The 26392-nt window shown below is 45.8% G+C and overlaps 1 protein-coding gene across 1 annotated transcript in view; it reads left to right on the forward strand.

Annotated features, from left to right (window-relative positions):
• The window catches only part of RYR2 (ryanodine receptor 2), a 2714825-nt gene that overhangs the window by 2113774 nt on the left and 574659 nt on the right, over nucleotides 1-26392 (forward strand). The window contains exon 68 of the mRNA XM_069234403.1: nucleotides 7887-8127. Within this exon, the coding sequence (XP_069090504.1) occupies nucleotides 7887-8127 (241 nt within the window). The remainder of the gene's footprint in view (nucleotides 1-7886; nucleotides 8128-26392) is intronic.

Raw genomic sequence — 26392 nt, forward strand, 5'->3', positions numbered from 1 at the left:
TGCGCGGCGGTGTTCTGTTGGCGGTGTGGTGTCGGCGGAGCTGACCCCATGGCTCCCGTCACCTCCCGGCGGATCGACGGAACAGGTAAGTCGATCGTCCGTTAGGGGAGGGGGGTGGGGGGGTGTTGTGTGTTGTGTGCGTGCATGGAGGTGTGCGTCTGTGTATGTAGGGGGGTGTGTGAGTGCGTGTATGCTTGCGGGGGTGTTGTGTGTTTTGAAAATGAGTGCGTGTATGTCTGTATGGATGTGTGCGTGAATGTTTGAATGTGGGTGTACGTGTCTGACCGTATGTGTGGATGTTGGCATGTATGTCAGTGGGTGTGCGTGTATGTGTGTTAGTGGTGCCTGCGTGCGTGTCGGGTGTGTATGTGTAAGGTAATGTCGGGGGTCGGGGTGGGGAGGGGGCCCCTGCCACCATTGGGGGGTGGCAGGGGTGGTGGGGGGTGTAGGGGAAGGACTCGGGGTGGGGGGTGGGCGAGACCCCTGTCAGTGCCAGGGAAGGAATTCCCTGGCACTGATAGTGCTTACCGCCATGGATTTCATGGCGGTTCCTACCGCTGGAAATCCACGGCAGTAAGGCGGGTCAAAATACCGGCAGCAGTATTGTGACGGCCGCCGGGCTGGAGACCCAGGTCTCCAGCCCAGCTGTCGTCTCCGACCTGGCGGGCGGAACGGAGAAGCGGCGGATGACCAAGGCGGTAACCGCCATGGTCATAATACACACAAAAAGGCCGCCAGCCTGTTGGCGGTCTTACCGCCGCTTTAACACCGTCCGCCAGGGTTGTAATGACCCCCCATATCTTAGGCTGTGACTTTAAAGAGCAGAGGGCCTGATTTATTGCTTGACAGGTGTGAGATTCTCTCAAAACATGACAAATATCTCTTCTGCAATATTACAGGTTCAATACGCTACAATGCACTTGAAACACAATGGCTGGAAATTCTCCATGTTTGTGACAGATTATTCATTCCACCAAACTCTAAACCAGCCCAGAATTAATACCCAGGTGTTGAGTACTTGATCAGGTTACAGGCAGATACCTCAGATGTAGTATTAGATTGGAAGGCACCACTTCTCCAAACCAGTATCAGGTTCTGTCACATTGGCATTAAGATTATTAATCTATTAAGAAACAAGAATAGCTTTAGGAAGAGGCCTCTATGAGAAGCAGGACACCTTGGCACTTGAGGAAGCCTTAGCAGTAGACACAGGGACACAAAAGTTCTAGTGTGTTCCAGAGGTCAAGAGAGAGAGAACTTTATTAGGACCCCCATCCCGAGCTTAACACCCACCTACTCAGGATGCCTGACTCATCCCATGACCCATGTTATTCTCAGAAAAGCAATTGAAATCCAGAAGAAGCAGAAGAAAATATACCACAAAAATAACAAAAAGAGATAACCCCTGTTTACAGAGTACACATCCGAACATCCAGGGGCAAGAACACTTAGAACAGGTAGCATATCCTTAATTGCAAGCCAACTTGCTATTTCAAATGAGCTATCTTATAGCACGAATAACAAGGGTATCCACCTGAGCCGAGCTATATTTAACATGGGGAATTCAGAGTAATCAGTCTGCGTAGGAAAGGTTTTCTTGTTTTACTATGCAAGACTCTCGCTTAGTTAGGGGTGTCATTTTATATTTGCTCTACAGTCTTAGATAGTGGCCAGACATAGAAGCCTGTTTACCTGCAAGGTTCATGTCTTCCTACTGCAGCGTTGGCACTGGCTCACTGTCTCCTAATTCTCTTTCAGCCCATAAGGCCAATCACAGGTCCCAGGTGTAGCACCTCCTCAGCCCCTGAGACTATTACACAGAACAGGTAAGCATGGTTGTATTGGTTCCCCGACATTGTTACACAAATGTAACAGATTAAAGTTTTAAACAGAAGAGCAATCTCTCAGGCTACACAGATTATAATACATGTGCAAGCTTGAAGAAGCAAAACTATCCCTTTATTTACTCCTACCCTGGTTGCTCAGGCAGTATCTGTAATGTATGAGGCCTGGTTTTAGAGTTGTCTGACAGGTACTGAGATTGTACAGATTCAGGCCCTCAAGCAGCAGAAATATCCAACAGTTCAGAGATCCTTTGGGCTCTGTAAAGCAAACATGATAAGCGGTCTTACAGAGGAGCGATCCTCAGAAGAGTTTTCCATCCAGTTATACAGACTTAACATGCTTAGGCCTGGATCAGAAGATTTACTCTTTGGGTTACACATATCGATTATAACAGGCAGAGGCAACTATCAGTCATGTTACAGGTCTCTTTTAGGCTCTGAATTTAAAGATCACCCCACAGGGTATCAAAACTGAGTATGTTCTTACTCTAAATAGCTACGCAATTCCACATGCCGCCCACATCTGCATTGTACAGTTCACCTGTCATTCAAGTTGGACAATTCTTGTAGGATGCACTCCCATAGAGTTTAATTGGAATTTGGACAGATATTCGGATACACAGAGGTACATGGCGTTTAAAAGTTCAGTCTCTTGACAGCTAAAATAGCCCTAATTTGACACATACTATACTGCCCCAGGCCTATCATTGCCTAGTGGGGGTTACCACTGCGTAGTTAATAGTTAAGATCGTGATTCCATGGGAAGTGCATTTTTTTCTGTTACTAATAACTTTGGTGCTGTTTCATGAATCTACATGAAAGTTTCTAAAAATTTACTACTTTTTGATTAACTTGTGAATGGATGGTTTTGGGGTGATCCATCAAGCGGGCCTGAGAAAAAAGAGGGGCCCCAAAGCATGTTTTTTCCAATTCATTTGTCCATAAGAACTTTAGACAAATCTACAGCCCAAACCGCTGAATAGATATACACTAAATTTGTCAGAAAGGTAGATCTTGGTACAGAAAAAGTGCTTTTTGTGATATAGAGTACATTTTTTCAGTAGCTATTGATTAAATAATGCTCAAAAACTTTGTAAATCTGGCAATGCGTAGCCTCCATGGGTCCCACAGATCTCCTGCTGAGGTCTGATTGTCTGCCACCACCTTAATCAGGAAGTGGTGGCAGACATATTAGTATAGTATTTACTAACCCCTCCCCTGGGGTGGGCCAGGGGGTGACACATTATGTTTTTATTTGAGGAAGGGGCCTTGGCCCCCCTCCTCGAGCCTCTGAAAAGCGCTGGATACCCCATCCCTGTGACCGAGGCAAAATAATAAGGGAGGGACTGCACACCTCTACCTCCTGGAGCCTAATTGGCCCTGGTGACCCAATCCTCCTGGGCCTCCTCCTTGAGCCTCAAAGAGGCCCAGAGGGCCCCATCCCCTTAGGCCATTGTACATATCAAAAAGGGAGGTGCCCTGCGCAGCCCCACTCCTTCAGCAATGATAGGCCCTGGGGACCCTATCTCCAGAGCCGAAATATGCCAGAAAGGAAGCGGAGCTGTGCGGTCCCCCTTCCCCAAGCCTCAGAGGCCTTTGAGACCCCATCTCTTAGGGCTGTAAACCATTAGAAAAATGAGAGGAGACCATACGCCCCACTCCTTGAGTCATTACTGGACCCTCCAACCCCATCCCCAGAGCCAACTCGCTTGCTATGTTCTGGGGGCCCATTCTCAGGACACAGCAGTTTCCTGTGTTTGCTCCCACCTGGTAGGAGCATTTGCAGAACTCCCGCCACATGGGAGCAAACACAAAGTCTTCGCTCAGGGGATGAGAACTTTGGAAATGATCCTGCCGGCTGGGAGTATACTTTGGATCTGTTACCCTGCCCACACTGATATGGGCAGGGAAACATATCAAAATATTGCTCCAATCCAGAGGAAGACACATAAGTAGCTGCTTCCTGCAGGCAGGAGCATTGCTGGCTCCCACTGCATGCGGGGAGCTAGCTGATGCTGCAGGACACCCACTTTTAAGTAATGCGGTCCCCAGGACTCTGGTCCCTGGCACCAATAACTGCTTGGGGAGGGTGCTGCAGGGTTTCCTCCCCTTTATCTGAAGTAGTAGCCCTGGGGCATGTGGGCCTCTTCCCTTTAGTTACAGAAATGCCCCTGGGGATGTGGTCCTTAGGGTCTGATGAGGATCGGGGAGGGTGACCACACAGCCTCCTCTCCTTTAAATATATATATGGCCCTGAAGGATGAGGTCCCAGGGCCTAATGAGGCTTAGAGAGGAGGGCAATGTGTCCCCCTCCCCTTAAAACATTAAGAGTGACCCTGGGTGATTGAGTCCAAAGGTCTTAATAAGGTTTGGGGAGGGGAGCCATGGAGCACTTCTCTCCTTTAAAAAAAACACAACTCTGTGGGATGGTGTGCCCAAGCCCTGATGAGGCTCATGGAGGGGGCTACACAGCCCTCTTCCTTTTAAAAAAGTACCACCCTGGTTGATATGGTCCCCAGCGCAAAAATAGGCTTGGGGAGGGGGTGTATGGCCTCCCTCCCGTTTTGGAGAAGACACCGCCCTGGAGGATGCAATACCCATGCCATATAAAGAGATGGGTAGGTGGGGTGCATGGTGGCCCTCCCCTTTTATTTTATTTATATTTGGGCCCTGAGGGGTGGGGTCCCCACAGCCTAATTAGGCTTAGGAAGGAGGGGGCATACCCCCTGTCTTTATGTATTCCTCTTTATGTATTGCTTGGCCCCGGGGATGGGGTCCCTGTGACCTAATAAGGCTTGGGGGAGGGAGCCTCATGGCCAGGCCATGTTGCCAACCACCTGCCATGCAGAGCCAAAGGCTGTGCGCAGCATTGGGTTGGCTGCATGTGGGGGGTTGATCGAAGGCACTGCACAGCATAGGGTTGGCCTTAGGCCTGGTCCTGCAGCCAACCTCCCTTTGGCTGTGCTCAGTGAGGTTTGATGCACACATGGTAATAAAATATTACTTTACATTAAGAAACAACCCTAGAAATTCACTGAAAAAATTAAAGGTTAAAGTAATGTTATAGTTAACTAAAATGCCCAGTAACAATATAGCGTTTTAAACTCTAAATAGCACAGAAATTCACCAGTTATAGTTATAAAGGGGCACCTTCCTGCACAAAAACAATCCTGGGAGGGTGTCTCCTAAACGTTTTGCAACGGCGGCTCAGGCCTTTCATAAATAGTTTTTGAGGCTTACTGAACGGTTTCACACCAAACCACAAAAAGCTAGTTTTCTGGACCAAGATCTAACTTTCTGTCAGTATCACTGTTCAATTTTCCTATGGAAAAATGAATTGGAAAATATGTTTTGCGACCCTCCCTTTTTCTTGGCCCCCACTTGATGGATCACCCTGAAGCTTTCCAAGAAGGAGCTGAGGTTGGTGAGACTTTTATTTGGAAGTTTCATGAACATTTGTCAGATGGCACTAAAGTTATAAACCAACCAAAAATGATTTTCCTTTGGAAAGACAATCCTAACCATAACTACCCAGTGGCGACTCCCACTGGGAAATATATATATATTATGCTTGCTCCACAAAGGCATGAGTAATATTGGATCTATTTCCTTGCCCAAATCAGGGCTGGTAGGGAAACAGAATACATGGCTGCTTCCAGTAGGCAGGAATATTTTTAAATCTATCCCCCCTTTTTTTGTGTTTTGCCCCCCTCCCCTTTTAAGTTAGATATGGCCGTGGGGATGGGGTCCCAAGGGCATAATGAGGCCCCATCCTTTCTTCCTGCAATATAAAAACAAAAGAGTCCATGGGTTACTGGAACAGGAGAATGAAGAGCAAGGGTCCACATAACTAAGAATAAATTAAACACCGAGCATGGAGAGGAGAAACAGAACTGAAACAGGAGGAACTCTCTATTTTGCATGTATGTAAATAGGTTAATTGCCTTCTAAATGCACCTTGAGTTACATACCCATCTTCCAACTAAGTGGACATTTGCTCTCAAAATCAATTATATATCTGATTCTGACTTTCTAAGTGTCAAGGCATATTCCCTACCCTATGCTGCATGGGTACATGTTTTACTAGAAGAAGGAAAAAGGTCTTTGTTGCGCCATAGTATAATGTACATCATTAATGTTTATGGCTCTCTTATGCTTCAATATCCTCCTAGCACTGTGGTTAGTGCAGCCCATATATGGCTTGGAACAGGGGCATTCCAGGACATATACCACAAAATCAGTATTACATATGAGAAATCACATGAATGAAGTAGTCAACACCCAGGTGTCGGTTTTGATGATTTAATCATTAGGTTCAACAAAGTGCATTTCTCTCAGTAATTATTTTGTAGGGAAGGTGCCTCCCATCCGCCCCCCTGTCCATCCAATATATGTGTGGCATCTTTGTATTCCAAAAGTTAAACTTGAAATATAATTTAACATCTGCAGCATGTATTCTTTTTTAGTCGTCGTATGCTCCTTGTAAGTTTAAATCGTGCTTCACCATCAAATGAGAAGAAAGTTGCTTTGATTCTGTTCAGATTTGTATGTGTTCACCAAGAACATTAACTTCTAATATCTGTCAAAATATGTTCAGAGACGTCATAAAATGGATATCTTTCTATGGCACCTAGATTCTGCAGAGAGCCTTCTCCACCTAGTTAAGAGTTTCTGCCCTTAAACCTGCCTAGTATAGTGGCCCTTATGTCCAAAAGTGGGTCTAAATAATTGTAGAGATTTAAATAGTGAATGAGATTTTACAGTGGTATTTGGAACAGGTGAGTGTCTAAAGGATGATATTTGGTGGATTGAAGGCTGTGTTTCTGTGGAGTCGAAAGAGACAGTGGCAACACAGTCATGCAGTGGAGTGAGCAAGATCCATAAACAAGGGTTTAGACTAAAACAAAGACGTACTTGAACCAGAACAGATTGAGGGAACTGATTCCTGACATTTTATGATCAAGGATATCCTCTTGATTTAAAACACTAAGGTGGTCATTCTAACTCTGGCGGGCGGCGGTTGCCGCCCGCCAGGCGGGAACCGCCATTTGGCCGCTACGCAGTCAAATGACCGCTGCCGGCATTCCAACCTTCCCGCTGGGCCGGCCGGCGCTACCCATGGTAGCGCCGGCCGGCCCAGTGGGAAGGAGGCCTGCAACACAGAAGCCGGCTCCAAATGGAGCCGGCAGTGTTGCGGGCGTGCGACGGGTGCAGTTGCACCCGTCGCGCTTTTCACTGTCTGCAAGGCAGACAGTGAAAAGCTTCATGGGGCCCTGTTAGGGGGCCCCTGCAGTGCCCATGCCAGTGGCATGGGCAGTGCAGGGGCCCCCAGGGTCCCCAAGACACCCGTTCCCGCCAGCCTCTTACTGGCGGTGACAACCGCCAGAAACAGGCTGGCGGGAAGGGAGTCAGAATCCCCATGGCAGCGCTGCCCTGGCGGATTCGCCCAGCCGGGGGAAAACCGCCGGGAAACCGCCAGTCCCGGTTTTCTGACCGCAGCTTTACCGCCGCGGTCAGAATGGGCTTGGAAGCACCGCCAGCCTGTTGGCGGTGCTTCCGTCATTCGCGACCCTGGCGGACAAAGACCGCCAGGGTCAGAATGACCCACTAAGTGACTTCAATCGATCGATGTCATCCGAAACAGACACTAAAATGCTCAGTAACAGGAGGTACATATTTTAAATGTACTTCATTTCTCTGAAAGGCAGAACCTTTTAAGCTTCACTAGTATGGCAATATTACGTCAATAATGCTGAAAACAAAATGTTCAGAATGTGTGTCAGGAATGTTGCTTTCAGATGCCTTTAATTTACTACCTTATGTTATAGGATGAGTATCACTTTAGTTGCAGTTGTTTAGCTTTGCCCAAACTCCGGTAAAAGGTAATTCTTCTTACCCATAGAAAGTCCACTATCCTTTGAAGATTGTTGTGGATCTTTTTTGCATAGACCAATGAAATAGGAATGTCTCTTTACATTTAATGTCATTGCTTTGTTATGCTATAACTTAATTATACTAATGAATGGTAACGGTTTCAATCAGTGTTTTCACAGCCCATCATCAGCAAAGTGAAACCCCAGCTCTTAAAGACCCATTTCCTGCCTCTGATGGAGAAATTAAAGAAAAAAGCTGCAATGGTCATAGCAGATGAAGAACATCTTAGAGCAGAGGGAAGAGGTGACATGTCTGAGGCTGAGCTACTCATCCTAGATGAATTGACTACCTTGGCACGGGACCTCTATGCCTTCTACCCTTTGTTGATTCGATTTGTAGACTATAACAGGTAAGGTGAAGTGCTCCTTGTAGAGGTCCTTTTTTCAAAAGGTTTTCCTTATTTTTTTACTACTGTGAAAACACTTTTGAAAATAGGATCTTTAAGGCAGTACTACCCAAAACCAGAAATGTTCTTCCTTGATTCTCTCTCAGCTTATTTTAATCATCTGTTCTTTATCAATCATTTTGTTCTCGTTTATTTTGTACTTCAAGAAAAGACCACTTACTTAAATAACCGTTCTATGTCGAATGAGAATTACAAAATACTTTTGCAAAAACAAACTTGGGAACGAGTTTATTTTGTGTAACTGGATGCTGTCTGTTAGATCATTAAAATCAAACGGGATACATTTCTCCTTTGTCTAGTTTCTTGTAAGGTTCCTTAGGTAACTATACCTCGATGGTTAACTTTTCATTCCATCCAAGAAGGGCAGTTTATTTTTTTATATCGGTAACACAGAGATTCCGTTTATTTATTGTTACAAATCAGTACAGGGTGTGCTTTGGTGCTGTTTTACATGCTTATATGCAAGGATACCCACATTTTTTAAAGTTATCAGAAGGTGGCACCAAAGAATTAACATTAGGTGGAATAGGTTTTGATTAGCACAATAATCTGTCATAGACTCTGTTTTCAAATGCTAATACTTAAGGAAAATATGCAGTGGTTGCCAAATGGATGATTACATATGTCAGTGATGGCTTTCTATCCAATAAAGAAGTAAAACACCTATGTTACACCTGGCTGCTCCTGACCCAGTGCTCAAAGAAGGTGTTTGGCATATATTGGCATCATTTTTGTCTTCAAGGATTGGAATCTGGTTACCTGAAAGTGAAGAAAGTCCAGGAAACCTATGAATCAGCTACATACTCCAGGAAAGCATAGTGGGCGCATAGAGCTAGTAGAGTTTAAAGTTCTCAGAAAATAATTGGCAAAGAGGAAAATGTTTAGTCAGATAATCTTGTCCTCAAAGATAGAGATTATGTAAGGGTTTTCATAAATCATGATGGAAAAGAGGCTAAAGGGATGTAACTCCTCAGCTAGATGAAGGTCTATGAAATAACTATATTCAGTGTATAAATGGAACAATGTATAAAAGTGTAAAGAGGCAGTCAGGTAACATAGGTGTCCACTAATAAATAAACCATTGATGTAGATGTTGAGGTTCAGTGTTAAGTTGTGGATCGACTTGTCCGGTTGATTCTCTAAGCAGATCTTGAGAAAGGTCCATCTTAGAGGTGCTTTTATAAATGTAGGCAAGTACTTAGTATGGATTGTATGTCAGTTCTGGGTAGGCTGGACAGAAATTGACTTTGAGTGGAAGGGTAAGAGTGTTAAGTTAGGAAATTGTATTTGTGGTCAGAGAAAAAGTATGGTGAAACCCAGAGTATTATTTAGAGATATAAATTTGAGTTCCTCCACAGAACATCTGAAAATGTGAATAGTATGTTTTGCAAGAGGTAGCGGGCAATAGTGTAAGGGCCAGATTTATGCTGGCCTTGTGCCATTCCAATGCCACATTAGCATAATTTGTTTGTCGCTAATGGGGCAATGGGAGGGGAAAAACACAGAGCGATATTTACAAACTGGTGTAACGCTTGCATTGTGCTACTTTGTAACCCCTTGCACCACATTATACCTGTGCAAGGGGGGCGTTCAGGCGCTAGGGGGCTGTAAAAATGGTGCAAAGGATTCTATGAGATTTTTGGCGCCATTTTTATCTGCATTTTGTAACACCTGCAAAGTGCAGGCTTTAAAAAGAGGCTCCCATTGATTACAATGGGCCTCTGGGTGCTTTGCAGGATTAGTGTCATGATTTTTTATGCTAATCCGGCAAAGCCTCAGATTAGTGTAAAAAATTATGACGCTAGTCACCCTAACTACCGCCATGGTGCACGGTATTTTCAATATGGCACTACCGTGATGGTGTTAGGGGGGGTGCTAAGGGGTGCAGGAAAAGTGGCCCTGAACTAGTTGCAGCACCACTTTTCATAAATCTGCCCCTAAGTGTTTATAGTGACCCAGAAAGTATTTTGAATGGCATTGTTGTCAATTAACACTGTAGGTTCTCAGCAAGAATGTCTATAGCACAAGGTCTATCTGAAATAGACTGCTGTCTGCAGATTACTTACCTTAGAACTTTCCCAGACGTCAAACTGGATCTGGAAGATTTTTTGTGAGAAGTACACCTGCACGCCGGTAGGTGGCATTGGTCGGCTCTGCGTACATTGTCGGCGTGACATCTGCAGCACCTATATAGGCACCACCCAGGTGCGCTGATGTCAGTTAATTTCTTTCTGCACCAGCCAGAGCAGATTTGAGAAGAGCTACTCCTTCAGTCACTTTCTGAATGAGCTTTTCTGATGTTTTGACAATACTTTTTTGAGGTTTTCCTCCTGGTGTGGCAGGATGTTATCAAAGAAGGCCGGCTTCAAGCCATGTGGTGCCTGTCATCAGCCGGTGATGGACTGCATCTTGTTTGCCTGTTGTGCCTCAAGCGCGAATATGACCCAAAGCCTTACTTCACCTCTACGCCATTAATCCCAAGCCTTTGAGACAGCACTCCCTCAAGCTGATGGTGGGCTGGTGAAAGACACAATGCCGTTTGCGGTTCCTGTTGAGAGGGAGGACTAAGGACCAGACATGGACTCCAAAGTCACCCAACTGAAAGAATTTTGTGACAGCATGTGCCTCATATTTGAGTGGGCCGACCCCTCTAGCTCGCCTTCGGACCCCACCGTCAGTAGGGCCCCCTTCTGGTTCTGTGCCAGTGGCTCCGGTCCCAGCCCCAGAAGAGCCCCAAGGATCCATTTCTGGATATGAAGCAATGCCAGTCATATTACCTCTACCTTTCCTAGCATCGGTTCCACTGCCAATGCTCCCACGAGTGTCACCATCCCCATTTGAATCCCTGACTCTGATAGGGAGCCGAAAGGACATCACTCAATGCCATATCTGGTGCCACCGGGAGCCTTGCCTCCCAGATCAGATCCTGAGCTCTAATTCTATGGGCTAGGACTCAGGGGGGGATGGGAGGGGTCACTGGACCCTGAGGAAGTCCAGCCTTGTTAACATGATATGGACTGGTGTGAGGAACTGGGTGAAGCTAGCGGCCTGGAAACGTCCCTAAATGCTGGTATGCTTTCTCCCCGTACTGTGGATATGGAGGGGGAAGCAACTTTCGCAGTGGTGATGTGGAGGGCTGCGGAGGTCCTCGACCTTTGCTGCCCTCTGTGGAAGTCAAGACCAGATACTTGCCAGAGGTGCTTCAGCCAGGAGTATACTCATCTGAACTGTTCCTCCCATTCAATGAAACCCTTACAGTTGTCCTTTTGGGCTCCTGGTCTAAGCCTAACACAGGGTCCCTGTGAATAGGACAATCATCCGTTGCCACCGACCTGCCCCAGGGGAACCAAGTTTCCTCAATCAACATTCCAACTCTGAGAATTTGGTGGTCCAGGCTCCTACCTCCCGTGTTAACCCTGGTGCATTCCATACCTCCCACCGGATTGGGAATCCAAGAGGCTGTAGACAATTGGGAAGGATATGTTTTTCTTCCACCAGCCTGGCATTTTGGTCTGTAAACAGCACATGCAGTTTGGCCGCTACACCCATGCTCTGTGTGATTCATTGCACAAGTGCTGCCTTTGGTTTCGGAGGAGGCTAGGGCTGTGCTCTTCCAAGCTGCAGCAAATGGGAATGATGCAGCAAAGTTCACAATTCGCTGTGGACTCGACATGACTGACTCACTGGACAGATCAGTTTCGTCAATGGTGGCCCTTAGGCGCCACACCTGGCTTCACACTACTGGCTTTTTCGGGGATGTCACATCTTTGCTTTTTGATGACTCCTGTCTCTTCAGAGAGAAAGCAGATTCAGAGCTTGAATGTTTTAAGGACAGTTGGGCTTTGGCTCTTTCTTGGGCTTATCCTCAGCCCTGCCCCACACCCAGTCCCCTTTTTCCCCTTTCATGGCTATGGAAGGGGCTTCCAGCCCCCCAATGCCCACCCAGCCATCATGCCACACATGCTCCACAGCCTCTGCATTGCCGATATTGCACATCCACAGGCATCTTGGATGAGGCAGCCAGAGGTTGGGACAGTCCACTACCACCACCCCAGCCCCCTGCAGCCTTCAAACTCTCCTAATCTGCCCTTCTACCGTCATGGATGTTCAGCTGGCAGCAGGATTTGCCATCACCTGCCCACTAGCAGTCTACCCCATCAGACAGGTGGGTTTTTGCAGATCTTCAGAAGGGGTTACTCCCTCCCCTTCGTGACCCTCCCTCCATGCCACCATCTCAAGACAGGCTGACTGTAGATCATCTTACTTTTCTCTGCAAGTGAGCTGTGGCTTTCTTGGCCAAGGGAACTATAGAGAGGGTCCTAATGCCAAAAGTAGGTCATAGTTTCTATTCCTGCTACTTTCTGGTGCCAAAGAAGGACAAAGGCCTTCATTGTCGCCTAGACCTGTAGTCCCTCATCTACATCCTCAAGAAGGAGAAATTCAGCATTTTCACATTGGCCCAGGTTCTATCCGCCCTGGACCCAGGAGAATGGATAGTAGCTTCAGACTTGCAGGACGTATATTTTCACATCCCTGTCCTACCTGCCCACAGGTGTTACCAGCGGTTCACGGTTGGCCACACGCATTTTAAGTTTACCATGCTTCCCTTTGGCCTGACCAGCACCCCTCACGTGTTCACCAAGGTTATGGCGGTGGTTGCAGCTCACCTGTAGAGATCAGGGGCGTTAGTCTTCCCCTATCTCGATGACTGGCTGTTGAAGGCAGGCTTACCCCAGGTTGTCACCCCCCCACCTCCTTCATTCACCAGGGTTTACCTTAAACGTGCTGAGGTCACACCTCACTCCCTCTCAGATGCTCCCTTCCACTGAAGATGTTCTGGACACAGTACAGTTTCAACTTTATCCTCCAGAGCGGGAAGTCAAGGATATTCAGGCTATGATACCGATGTTCAGCCTCTAGCCTGGGTTTTGGTGAGACAGGCTCGGAGGCTGCTGCGACCTATCACCTGCTGTAACCTGCTTCTAAAAAATGTACATTGGCATATGCAGGCTTTGCAGTGGGACCTGAAGTTCCAATGAGCACAGCATCAGAGGAATCTCTCTAGATCCAGATCTTGAAGGGAACTATGAAAGATCTGCAGTGGTGGTTAACACACTGCAATTGGGTCAGCGGCAGACCCCTCTCCATTCCCCAGCCAGATCTGGCAGTAGTGATAGATGCATCACTCCTGGGATGGGACAGACACCTGGGAGAAGTAGAGATCAGGGGGCTCTAGCCTCTGGCAGAATATGGATGCCACATCAACCTGCTGGAGCATTGGGCGATCTGACGAGTATTGAAGGCCTTCCGAACTTCCATCAAGGGGAGGCTGGTGAAGGTGGTCATGGACTACACCACCACCATGTGTTACTGCAACAAACAGAGTGGGGTGGGGTCGTTGGCCCTTTGTCAAGCTGCTCTGCACCTCTGCACATGGCTGGAACATCAGGGCACTCCCTTGGTGGTGCAACACCTGGCGGTTTCCTCGACCGTCAGGGTGGATGTACTCATTCGCAGTTGCTTAGTGACTCACAAACAGCATCTCCATCCGAAGGTCTCTTTTAGCGGGGGAGAGCCTTGGTTAGGCCAGTTCGCTTTCATCAAGAACATGCAGTGTTAGAGTTTCCAAGGCAGCTCTTGCTCAGCAAACGCTTTTCGTCTAGAGTGGAGCTCCTCCCTCCTATGTACCTCTCCACCCTCCGCCCATATCACTCCTGCTCAGAGTTCTCAAGGTGGTCAAAAACGACTGGGACAAAGTCATTTGTGTGGCCTCAGATTGGACACCTAGGGCCAGATGTACCACCCTGAGGTTTGCGACTCACTGTTTGCGATTTGCAGTGGGGTCTCAAATGACCTACCTCTTGAATATTTAGGTAGGTTGCAATTTGTGAACCCATTCGGAATGGCCGCCCTCACAGAGATGGTGGCCTGCTGGAGACAGCAGACCACTATGTCTGCGACTGCTTTTAAATAATGCTTTTTTTTTTTTTAATGCAACCCGTTTTCCTTAAAGGAAAATGAGATGTATTTAAAAAAAAAAAAAAGTTTTCTTTTAAATTTTTCAGAGCAGTCAGTGGTCCCTGGGACCACTACCTGCTCTGAAAAAATATTTTCGCTGCCATTCACAAAGGGGAAGGGGTCCCAGGGAACTGCGATTGATTTGTTACCGCATTCACGGTCACAAAACAATGCTACATTGTGCTGTGGCTCACAGTTAGGAAAGGAACGCCCCTTCCTAATTACGACTCACAAACCTATTTTGCGATTAGGGTCTGTATATACCAAAATGTTTTTTTCCTGTTGCAAACAGTCAGATTCTGTGCATTGGGCCATTGGCAACAGGAAAACCAGTACATACATGTGCCCCTTAGGACCTCATTATGACTTCAGTGGTCTTTTTGTAAGACCGCCAAAGCCGCTGCAGCCAACAGACCGCCAGTGCTGGCGGTCTGCTGACCACCATATGAGGAGTCATTGGAGGACTGCTGTCCATTTTTCAGTGGAAGTCCAATTCCGAAGAAGCTGTTGCATCGCCAGCATTGCCATGCCAGCAAGACTCCACCTGCCGTATTACAAGCTGTAATATGGCTTGGTGGAGTCTTATTGGCGATGCAAAACTGCCAGGACCCATCCCCTCTCGGACGGCCAGCTCGCCGGAAAAGGTAAGGTGATCATCCGAAGGGGGAATGAGGTGTCTGTGTGTGGGTGCGTGATTGCAAGTATGCAGAGGTGGGAGGGGTTGGTGAATGCGTGCATGTATGCAATTGAATGTGAATGTTTGTGTACGTGTACATGTGCGTGAATGGGGGTGTCTGAGTATTTGTTTGCGAGCGAGTGGGGATGTGTGTCTGCATGTTTGCAAGTGAGTGAGGGTGTGTGCATGTATGCGAGTGAGTGGGGGTGTCTGTGTGAATGTATGCGTATGTTGAGGGGTGTGTATGTGAATGCAAGCATACATGAAGGGGTAGGAGAGGTGTTTGTAAGTGTGTGGATGTGTGGGGAGTGGGTGTCTGCATGTGGATGTATGGGGGTGCGTGTGCCAGTGACAGGAATGGGGATTCCTGTCACCGGGTGCATTACCGCCAGGGTTTTCATTGCGGGGTCACTCCACAGAAAGCCTGGCGGTCTGTAGCCTTGTAATCCGGCTGGCAGGCAGAGGCCTGCCGCTGGCCTGAAGGGGCTCACTGCCGGCCGCTTCGGTACGATCGCACCAGCGGACCAGGCAGTGTTGTGGCGGTTTGGCTTCTGCCAAAACCCAACAACTCATAATGTGATGGTCTCCACCGCGGCCATGGACCGCCAGGGTTGTAATGGGGGACTAAGAGTCTGGTATGCTGAGCTACTGGACCTGGCCAGTGATCCCCCGATCAGGCTGCCCCTTCAGGAGGCTCTTCTGTTGCAGCAGCAAGGGAGGGTTATAAATTCTCCAATGGTCTAGTCCATATTCCCCCACTTTATAATGCCTCAGTGGGACGTAAATCTTGTTCTCACATATTTGATGTGTGCTCCCTTTGAGCCTCTTCACAATTGTCTCTTGCGGTCGCTCACCATCAAAACAGCTTTCCTCATAGCTATCACATCTCCTGATGAGTAAGTGAACTACAGGCCTTGTCATCTAAGCCACCCTATTTATCTATACATCTTGACAAAGTGATGCTTTGCACACTGGCCTTGTTTCTTCTGAAGGTGGTCTCTCCCTTTCATGTATGTCAATCCATCATCTTATATGCTTTCTACACTCTGCCCCACCTTTCTAAGATTGAGGAGCGTCTCCATCATCTGGACCCCGAATGAGTGTTGTCATTCTACCTTGACTGCACACAAGAGTACCGGGTGGATGATCAACTCTTTGTGAGTTATGGTGGAGCTTAAAAGGGTAGGGCTGTGCAGAAAAGAACAATCTCTAGATGGGTCATACTCTGCCTAAAATCTGCTATGCACTGGCCAAGAGGCAACACCCTGAGTGCTTATTCCACCAGAGCCGAAGCTGTGACCACTGCTTTAGCACGCAGGCAGTAATGTGGGCTTTCCTGCACACATTTACCAAACATTACTGCCTAGACAGTCAGGTCCGGCGTAAAGGCGCTTTGCCCGTTCAGTCCTGCACTACTTTCTTGTTTGAAATTGTTCTGCAGACCCAGGGATGGTATTGTTTTGGTGTCTATTTTAAGGTAAGGAATCTGCAGCTAGAAGGCTCCCGCAGTTGAACAAGTTACTTATCTTTGGTAATGCCTTAGCTGGTATAGACTATATCTAGCTGCAGATTCGTTACCTAACCACCCATCCTTCCCGCTCTGCGAACGGATTTCTAGGGACATGGCTGTATCCCTTTCAGGGCCCTAGATTTTCCACACCAGTGGTCACTGTTCTTTATGGCTCTACGATGCTGGCACAGAAAGTTGTAAAAAGAAACTGATGTCAGGGTGCCTGGGTAGTGCCTATACAGGTGTCACTTCTGGTGCAGACGGCACAGACTATGCTCGCGGAGCTGATCAGCGCAACCTACCGATGCACAGGGGTACTGACCCAAAAAATCTTCTGGATCCAGGGCCTGATTCACAAAGGTAAACATAGACGTTTGGTCTGAAGTTAGACCAATCATCTAAGTTTACAACTTTGGGTATTCACAAAGGGCATTTACGAATACTATCTTTAGGCCCACACTCAGGGTGGAATTCTGGAGTGTGCATTATGGAAATCTTTTTTATTGTAACCTTAGCATGTCTACCACGAGGTGTGACGGATACAAGAAACACTTCTAAGGTCTACAAACCTCAAGCTGTCATAAAGGGGGGATTGTGAGAGGGGGCGATAGTCAAATGCAGAGTGCTGTATAGCACCTGCACAGTTTCTTCCCTCATTGTCAATTCAAAGCGCCTTGGTCCGGCGGAGAGTCAAATAATTTGTTCAAAATTTACACATTTGGTGAAATCACCTGTAGCTCTGTCGCCGCTATCCACTTCCTTTAAGTGCAGAAGTGGGTGCAAAACAGCATGCGCACAATTTCCACTGGAATTAATCAAAAATACATCTTCTTGTTTAAAAAAACCACACTGAAGGGGGTCATTACAATATGAAAGTTATAGCAGATCGCACCATGTCCACTGATGGAATTTCCCTTTAAAACTACAGAAATAGTACCTCCGACCTATGTGTTTCAATGGCTGTCAGCCACAACTACACCTCCCACAAAGCAATAGACTAAAATGAAAACTCAAAATTCACCCTTAGTATTCCAGGTTCAGCAAACCTGGGCCCAGCCAAAAAAGCCCACACGCTGATGAGCTCCCTTGTTTATAGAGGCACTGCTCGTGCTCCTAGCTTGTACCTCGGGTCACTGGAATTATGTGATTGTGCTGCCGCTGCATTCTCTGCATAGTTAGATCTGCCACATTTGCCACATAATCCATCATCTGCTGCATAGTCAGCAGATTTTAACAAAAAGAGTTGTTCCTTGCTTAAACAGTTCAAAGTTAGCAAAATGGCAGCCACATGTGTTGCTGCGCTGTGGAATGTCCTTTTCAGAGGTTGACTTCTCACCTCTGTTGCTAATTGCTATGTTTGGGTGTTCAACTGAGATGTAACCCATGCCCAGATAGTGTTAACAAGTGTAAAAATGACAAAATAATGAAGTAGTAGTATCAGAAAATCTGCCACATTATTCAGCATAATTTGCCTCTACTTCCTGCATGATTTAGTTAATCCTGCCACTTAATTTGTCCCCCTCCCGTAGCATAATTTCAGTGGCCCTGCTTGTAGCCCAGCCAATGTACAGGGAGTGCAGAATTATTAGGCAAATGAGTATTTTGACCACATCATCCTCTTTATGCATGTTGTCTTACTCCAAGCTGTATAGGCTCGAAAGCCTACTACCAATTAAGCATATTAGGTGATGTGCATCTCTATAATGAGAAGGGGTGTGGTCTAATGACATCAACACCCTATATCAGGTGTGCATAATTATTAGGCAACTTAACAAAAAACAAATATATACCCATTTCAATTATTTATTATTACCGGTGAAACCAATATAACATCTCAACATTCACAAATATACATTTCTGACATTCAAAAACAAAACAAAAACAAATCAGTGACCAATATAGCCACCTTTCTTTGCAAGGACACTCAGAAGCCTGCCATACATGGATTCTGTCAGTGTTTTGATCTGTTCACCATCAACATTGCGTGCAGCAGCAACCACAGCCTCCCAGACACTGTTCAGAGAGGTGTACTGTTTTCCCTCCTTGTAAATCTCACATTTGATGATGAACCACAGGTTCTCAATGGGGTTCAGATCAGGTGAACAAGGAGGCCATGTCATTAGATTTCCTTCTTTTATACCCTTTCTTGCCAGCCACGCTGTGGAGTACTTGGACGCGTGTGATGGAGCATTGTCCTGCATGAAAATCATGTTTTTCTTGAAGGATGCAGACTTCTTCCTGTACCACTGCTTGAAGAAGGTGTCTTCCAGGAACTGGCAGTAGGACTGGGAGTTGAGCTTGACTCCATCCTCAACCCGAAAAGGCCCCACAAGCTCATCTTTGATGATACCAGCCCAAACCAGTACTCCACCTCCACCTTGCTGGCGTCTGAGTCGGACTGGAGCTCTCTGCCCTTTACCAATCCAGCCACGGGCTCATCCATCTGGCCCATCAAGACTCACTCTCATTTCATCAGTCCATAAAACCTTAGAAAAATCAGTCTTGAGATATTTCTTGGCCCAGTCTTGACGTTTCAGCTTGTGTGTCTTGTTCAGTGGTGGTCGTCTTTCAGCCTTTCTTACCTTGGCCATGTCTCTGAGTATTGCACACCTTGTGATTTTGGGCACTCCAGTGATGTTGCAGCTCTGAAATATGGCCAAACTGGTGGCAAGTGGCATCGTGGCAGCTGCACGCTTGACTTTTCTCAGTTCATGGGCAGTTATTTTGCGCCTTGGTTTTTCCACACGCTTCTTGCGACCCTGTTGACTATTTTGAATGAAACGCTTGATTGTTCGATGATCACGCTTCAGAAGCTTTGCAATTTTAAGAGTGCTGCATCCCTCTGCAAGATATCTCACTATTTTTGACTTTTCTGAGCCTGTCAAGTCCTTCTTTTGACCCATTTTGCCAAAGGAAAGGAAGTTGCCTAATAATTATGCACACCTGATATAGGGTGTTGATGTCATTAGACCACACCCCTTCTCATTACAGAGATGCACATCACCTAATATGCTTAATTGGTAGTAGGCTTTCGAGCCTATACAGCTTGGAGTAAGACAACATGCATAAAGAGGATGATGTGGTCAAAATACTCATTTGCCTAATAATTCTGCACTCCCTGTATAAGAGCGTTCCACCATTCAACCTCTTTAGACCACTTATTCCCTAGCTTCCATTTAAACCGCTTACTGTGCATAATCACTAAAGAGCTTTGAATATCTGTGGTACAACTGCCCAGTCCAAGCTAAATTATGAAACTATTTTTTCTACAAGAACCTCTAGGTTTGACATCTTTCTCCTACATGCAATCTATAAAAACTGCCAGTTAAACCAATTGATCCTCCATGCAACCTCTGAAGAGGTCAGTTACACCACTCTGTACTTCATACAATGTATTAACCTCTGGGTTCAAACCAAAAAACTAGTTTATCACACAACAGTTTTAAACAGGGAGCCATTAAGAGTGTTTCAAATAACATCTGGTTGAGCCGCAGGACCGAACACACACTGACTCCAGCTCTGAAAACTTTCTACCACCAAAGTTTGACTTAGTCCATGAAATTAAGGAGTAAAGTAGGAACAAGCCAGACATACGCTAAAGACAAAAACTTGGTGAGTCAGGCCCAATGTATCACTCTCCCACTAACTCTCCAGCCTTACACTTAGGGGCATATTTACAAGGGGAGTTGTGTCGCTGTTGCACCAGGCAATGAGGTGCAAGTGTGACACAAGCCCAAAATGTGATTTATAAAGCCACACAAGGCCACCTTGCATGTCCCTAAGTGGCTTTATAAATGTGGAGTGAAGCAACACAGCTCAAATCGCTTTGTTTCGTTGCTCTACCCCATGTAAGCATTCCAAGGGTGTTGCATGGGTGTTCCCATGCAACTCTCATGGATTTTGATGCATTGCCAGATTTATCGGAAGTGATAGACATGAGAATATGCCAAAATGCCACACCTTCCCAGATGAGGCATAATGAGGAAAAATATGATTATTTCTCCTCGTTTTTTCCCGTCTTTTTATGTGTGCTGCTTTCTGCACTTGACAGCTAAAACAGCACCAGCACTGGAACAAAGGCAGGAATGTGCTATATTCTTTTAAATAGGGCGCATTCTTGGCCCTTCACTGTCACGCAGTGCAGCATGGTGATGCTCTGCACTATGTGACTTGGTGATATATATATGGCCCAAAATGTATAAAACTCTGTTTAACTGCAGTGTCCCATATACAACAGATCAAACCCGAGAATAAACTGCTCAGGTCTCAAGCCAAGTGCATTGACTCTGGATCAGAATGCAGAGCTCTCAAACCAATATGTTTAAGTCCATTTGAGACATGGGGCCCTTAACACAGCGCTGTAAAATCAGAGTTTTAAACACTCACTCCAAAAACACAGTGTATCCGAAACCTGGTTAAAACTTTCCAGCTCGAAAAAATGTCGAACAGACAGGTAAGCTCCCACTGCTCCTTCTAAACAGGGCTCCCACCCGTGCCCCAAACAATCGCTCTTTTTCCTATAAAATCATCAACCTCCCACTTGAATCTCAGAGACCTAAAAGCATTGCTTAAATTTCTCTCTCCTATATACTGTACTGGTGCCAAGAAGGGAGACCCTGTATTGTAGGGCGGTAGATATGGCGGGGCACAAACTTACAGTTATGAAATGGAAAACGAAAAATGATTCGACTTGAGTCAGGGTTTACATTTAGTCTGTCTCAATAACTCAAGCAAAAGAAATGTAGGGCTATATTTATGACCCAGAACATGAAGCAAACCTTAAGTGAGATTTATGAACCCAAGAAAGGCCATTTTGCATGGCCCTGTGTGGCTATGTGGAGTAAAGCAACGCAGCGCAAATCACTGCGTTGGCTAAAAAGCATTCCATGGGCGTTGCATGGGGGCTCCTAAGCAATTCCCTTGGTTTTTGAAGAATTCCCAGATGTACCAGATGTTTCCTGCAGAAATAATAATCCTGCATGCAATGGAGGCACCCTATGCACCATGGTTCATGGGTGCCTGTGTTGGCACTAGGCTTCCAAAACTGTGCCAGTGGAGGAGGAGAGGCAGGAATCTGCCATATTCTTTTAAATATTGTGCCTTTTCTTGTCACACAGTGCAGCACAGCCCAGCACAGCAAGGTGGCTTTCTGAGGTGGACTGCATGGCAAATTAATAATTATGCCCCTAAGTTGCTTGCACAATCATGTGCAAGCTTTAAAACCTCCAGTCAAGAGAGCACTTACTGTGGTATCCATGCAGGTTATTCGCAGAGGAGTCCGATACAATTCTTTCCACAAATTTGCCCTTTAGATTGGTTATATAAGGTTCAGGGCCAGATCATTACAGATGCCAAATCCTCTCCCCTGCTTCCCAGCCATAATACCACTTTAAATTCATTGTTAAAATGTTTGTCTCTCTCCATCTCCCACGCTGGTGAACGTTATGATAGTCAAACGTGCAGAACTTACCTCCTCCTTACCTCCTCCGTGAGCAGAGCCTGCGGTTTTCCCTTTTTGTGACCTAAGAGCCTCTCCTTTGAACTTTGCACTGCCGTAATTTTTTTTAATTAATGGGTGTTGTGAGAAATCATTCTTTTAGCCCTATTCACCCCATTTTCTCTGACTGATATTAGTGGTAACTGACTCTGACTGTGCCCTGGACCCTGCTAACCAGGTCCTGGGCCAGTGCTTTGATTAAAAAAGGTATATGGTAATTAGGTGTAATCACAATTGTCAATGACAGAAACCTGAAAGTCCCTGGTATATAATAAGGCAAGGGGGATTCATACTACCTATAACCTAGCATTTAATAGGACAGGGTGGTGTAGAGGAACAGCAGATTCCTGCTCTGGAATGTGTACCTCTGTGTTGCCTACTATCACTCTTAAAAGAAGCCCTGCTTTGCAGACTGTCTTTAAAAGTAAAATATATCCAAATTTGACTTTGGAATTAAAGATACTTCCAAAGTGACAAGCTAGGTGCTCCAGGGGTGGGGTGCCATGTGACTATAAGCATGGACATTATAAAATATGTTTTTATGCCATTGTGCAGGAAAAACTGCCCATTTTGTTTTTCCCCATTCCAGATAACTAGCGCCATAGTCTAACACTGGAATATTCTATTTAAGTATAAATATTGTTAGGAAGGAGCTAAAATATCATTCAAGGAGTCAAAAAATCAGAATTGATAAATTCAACAAGTTGCTACTGTTGAATTGATCATAAGAGTTGCAGAAAATAAGTTATAAGACTTTCTTTTCTGTGAGCCAAAATTCAGCCTTCTAGCAGCCTCTCCTGATTGGTCAGGCTTAACAGGCTTAGCCAGGCTGCTTTGATGAAGTGACAAGTGTCCTATATAGAGCAGAGGTTATCTGGTGGGGGGAGCTCTGCAGCTGCATAGCACCAGCCAGAAAGGGGTCTGTGTAAATCAAACTGGGTTTCAAAGAGAACAGGACAGAATGGAATGCCAGCCATGCTTACCTCCTCTTCATGTACCCCACAGCCAGATGGCAGGCCAAGGAATGGAATTTGCAGATGGTCTAGAGGGGGAGTGATGGAAATGAGCCACACCAGTAGGTTGGTTTAGCAAGGTCCTGATCCTCAGGAGAGGAATCCTCCATCCTTTTTTTTTAATATGCCAGACGTTAGAGGCAGCTTTCATGTTCTGGGGTGGCACACTGCATTTTATTGGAAAAGAGTGCCACCTTACTTGTCCCCCCCAAACCACTGAATAAATATGTGAGAGCTGCACAGCAACTCATATCTGCAGACTGTCCTTCTGGAACCCTGTTTTGGAGACTGCACTCTGAAGGATTGCCCCTGTTGCACTCTGGAACAATAGACGTAAGGACTTTACCTTACCTCCAAAAAGATTAAGGAGTGGGCACCCTGAAACCAACAGGTTAACAGAACCGTCTTGCACCAACATCCACAAGAAGTCCCCAGCTTCGAGTGCCTCCAGTGGACGTTTAAGGATTTGGCCAGGTGCATTGTGCGGTTTGAAGTCCAAACTTCTAGGGACCATCTCAGACTTGCTAGACTCTTGGATTTGTATTTTGGGCACTTCAGACCCAAAGGAGAACTTCTGGAAGGAGAGAAAAAGCTCTAGACAAATGACAAATCTGAAGGTAAAATTTTGACCGAGGCATCCCTTTCAGTCTGTCTGAGCAAGACTCCAATGCAGTCAGCCTCAAATTGTGACTTGGTACCAGTCTAGCACGACCAGATGTCCCCGATTGGTGCTTTTGATTTCAAAGCACTAAAAAGCACATTTTTTTAATTTCATCTTTAAAAATTCATATATCATGTTCCCTACATTGGATTTTTGTCATTTTGGTGTAATATTAAAGATAAAAACATTTTCTGTTTTTATAAATTGGTGTGGGATTTTTATTGTGCTTTGTGCCCTACTTATTTTCTTTATTTATTGTATTGGTATTACAGTTTCATACAACGCCACCTCATAGGATGCATTAATAATCACTATAGCTATAATTATTGTTTGTGAAAGCTAAAACAGTGCAGAAAATGTTAACCAAAATAACAATTTTAAAAATCTTCCCTACCCCCTGTGCTTAGTTCACTGTATCTGACAGCATCCGTAGGATATGTATATCTCTCAGTGTCTGTACTACAGTTTCAGAGCATGCTATTCAATGGATCAGCACCCCAGTATCATTATTCAACAAGGTCATCCCCCCTTCCTCCAGATGCCCGCCAGTCCACGGCTGTCTGGTCATCTGATATATCTGTAGGGGTAATATGTAAGATCATGTATCATGACTGTCCTTGCAAGCAGATTGTCCGCTACTTTATTGTCTTTTCTGACTCTTTTCATATGGGCCTCCTCACCACCAACCCATTCCGCCATGTCCCGTAACCAATCATTCATCAGTGGAGGTTTCAGGCTAAGTCACCTAATGGCTATCTGTCTTTTGGCAAAGGTCAAGGTCCCATGTTTGTGGTTGTACATCCATTCTGTGTAAGTGGTCCAAGATCTTGTCCCAGTAGTCTATAATTAGTTGACAAGTCCATACCATATGAATGAAGTCTGCCGATGTGTACTGACATCATGGGCACTTTTGTGTGGTATATCTTATGTAGTTGCTTGGGTGTGAGGTAGATGAGATGAATCACAGTGTAGTGAGCAAGATTTAACCACATATTTGTCAAAACCTCCTGCACCCCTCTGTGTATTCTAGTCCATTCTGTAGTTGTTAAGGTGTTCACTTAGTCACTGCCATGTGTCTTCCATCCTGAGGGGAACCTGGGTTTGTCTGCCCGAAAGACGCAGTACATTTTATTGATAAGTTTCCTACCCACTGCTAGTGACAACAGTGCCACCATAGTCTAGGTGGGGGATGGGGCACCTGGGAATCCAGGCTAGATCTCCCTAGTCAAGGCTGTTATATTGGTTTATTGAAGAAACTGTTCAGAGTCGATCACCTCTGGTAGAGTGATGAACCATACAGATGGGTATAGATCGGCTAAGGTTACACATTCCTCATTCGCCAACTAACCACCAACATAGTTTCAGTAATTTGCGCAACAGGTCTTGTGTGCCATATTTCTAAATACGGCACTTGTGGCGTACTGTGTAGCACCCCACATACTCCTCATAACATACACCTGCCTTTTTATGTTTTTTTTTTTTTTTTGCTGTAGTGTGCATTTAAGATACACAGTACACGTACATTTAAGTTTGCAAAATTTGGCAAAATGTGTGCAGTGAAAAATTCCTGGCTTTGAGAAAATACCCACATGAATCGGTGTGGAAATTCAATTCCAGATATCAACTGCCCATTTCTCGATGGAATGATTGAATTCTGCTTCTTGGAAATACCAGTCCTAGCAATTGATGTACTTCTGGACACAGACATGTCAGACGTCTTTAATGGGCCGGCATGGGCGGCTCCTCCGCAACGGCGGAAGAGCGTCACCCCACTGGCTAAGAGCCAGCAGCAGAAAAAAAAAAAATATTTGAATATCATTTTATTTTTCTGCTGCTGGCTCAGCCAGCAGGTGCAGGGAGGTGAGGGGCTGGGCCACGGGAGGTGGGATGAGGAAATGTGTGCACTGAGTGCACATGTGTGTTTAGACATCCCAAGATGGCCGTCAAAACACATACACACTTAGGTTTTTGCGGCCCAGCTGTGTACACTGCCGGACTGGAGAAACTGCACAGGCCCCAGGGTTGTGTGTGAGCGACAGTCACTGTCGCTAAGATCAGTCCTGATGCTGCTGACATGCTATGCTTAGCATGTAAGCAGCACCAGGATTGCTAGGGGAGCCTGTTATGGTATCCCAGCAAATGCTGGGACATCAGAACAGGAAAGGAGGACAAGTGAGGTGACAGGAGAGGACAGTGGCAGTGACGAAAGGTAGGTGTTTTATTTTTTTATTTAATTTACCCCCCCATCCCACGTGTCACCCCCCCCACCCCCCTTGATTTCTGCAGCAGCCTCTGCGGGGGGGTGGGGCCAACATCTTTGTAGGTCAACAAATTTCATGAGCTCTGCTTTAAGTTTAAAAAAAAAAAGGAAAGGGAAAACACCGATAATGCACCATGTGGCGCCGTCTTGTAGTTTTAACTATTAGCTGCCTCAAACTGGTGTGTTTCAATGTCTCAAAACGTAGAAATAGATTTTACAGCACAGGCACGGGCCCTAAAAAGCATAGGATTTGGAGAGTGATGCCTATCTCCCGTCACTGCCATGTCTAACGGCCCTGCTATGGGGGCAGTTTCAAATGTGGGCCTCTCGCTTTACTAATTGTGAGGGTCACTTTGTTTTCTTTTCTTTTGAAATAAAATGTAGTTGTGTAAGAAAATGACCATTACATGTCACGTTGTGCCAAATGCTGGAAATAGTTTAGTAAGAAAAAGATGTACCGCATGACATTGCCCATGTGCTACCTTGAAATATTATCTTAAAGATGGCATTTGATTTCATAGTAGGGCACAGTGGTGACCACGGTATGCAAAAATTTCACTGAAGCTTTTTATG

This window comes from Pleurodeles waltl, chromosome 5, assembly GCF_031143425.1.
Source record: "Pleurodeles waltl isolate 20211129_DDA chromosome 5, aPleWal1.hap1.20221129, whole genome shotgun sequence".
Lineage (NCBI taxonomy): Eukaryota > Metazoa > Chordata > Amphibia > Caudata > Salamandridae > Pleurodeles > Pleurodeles waltl.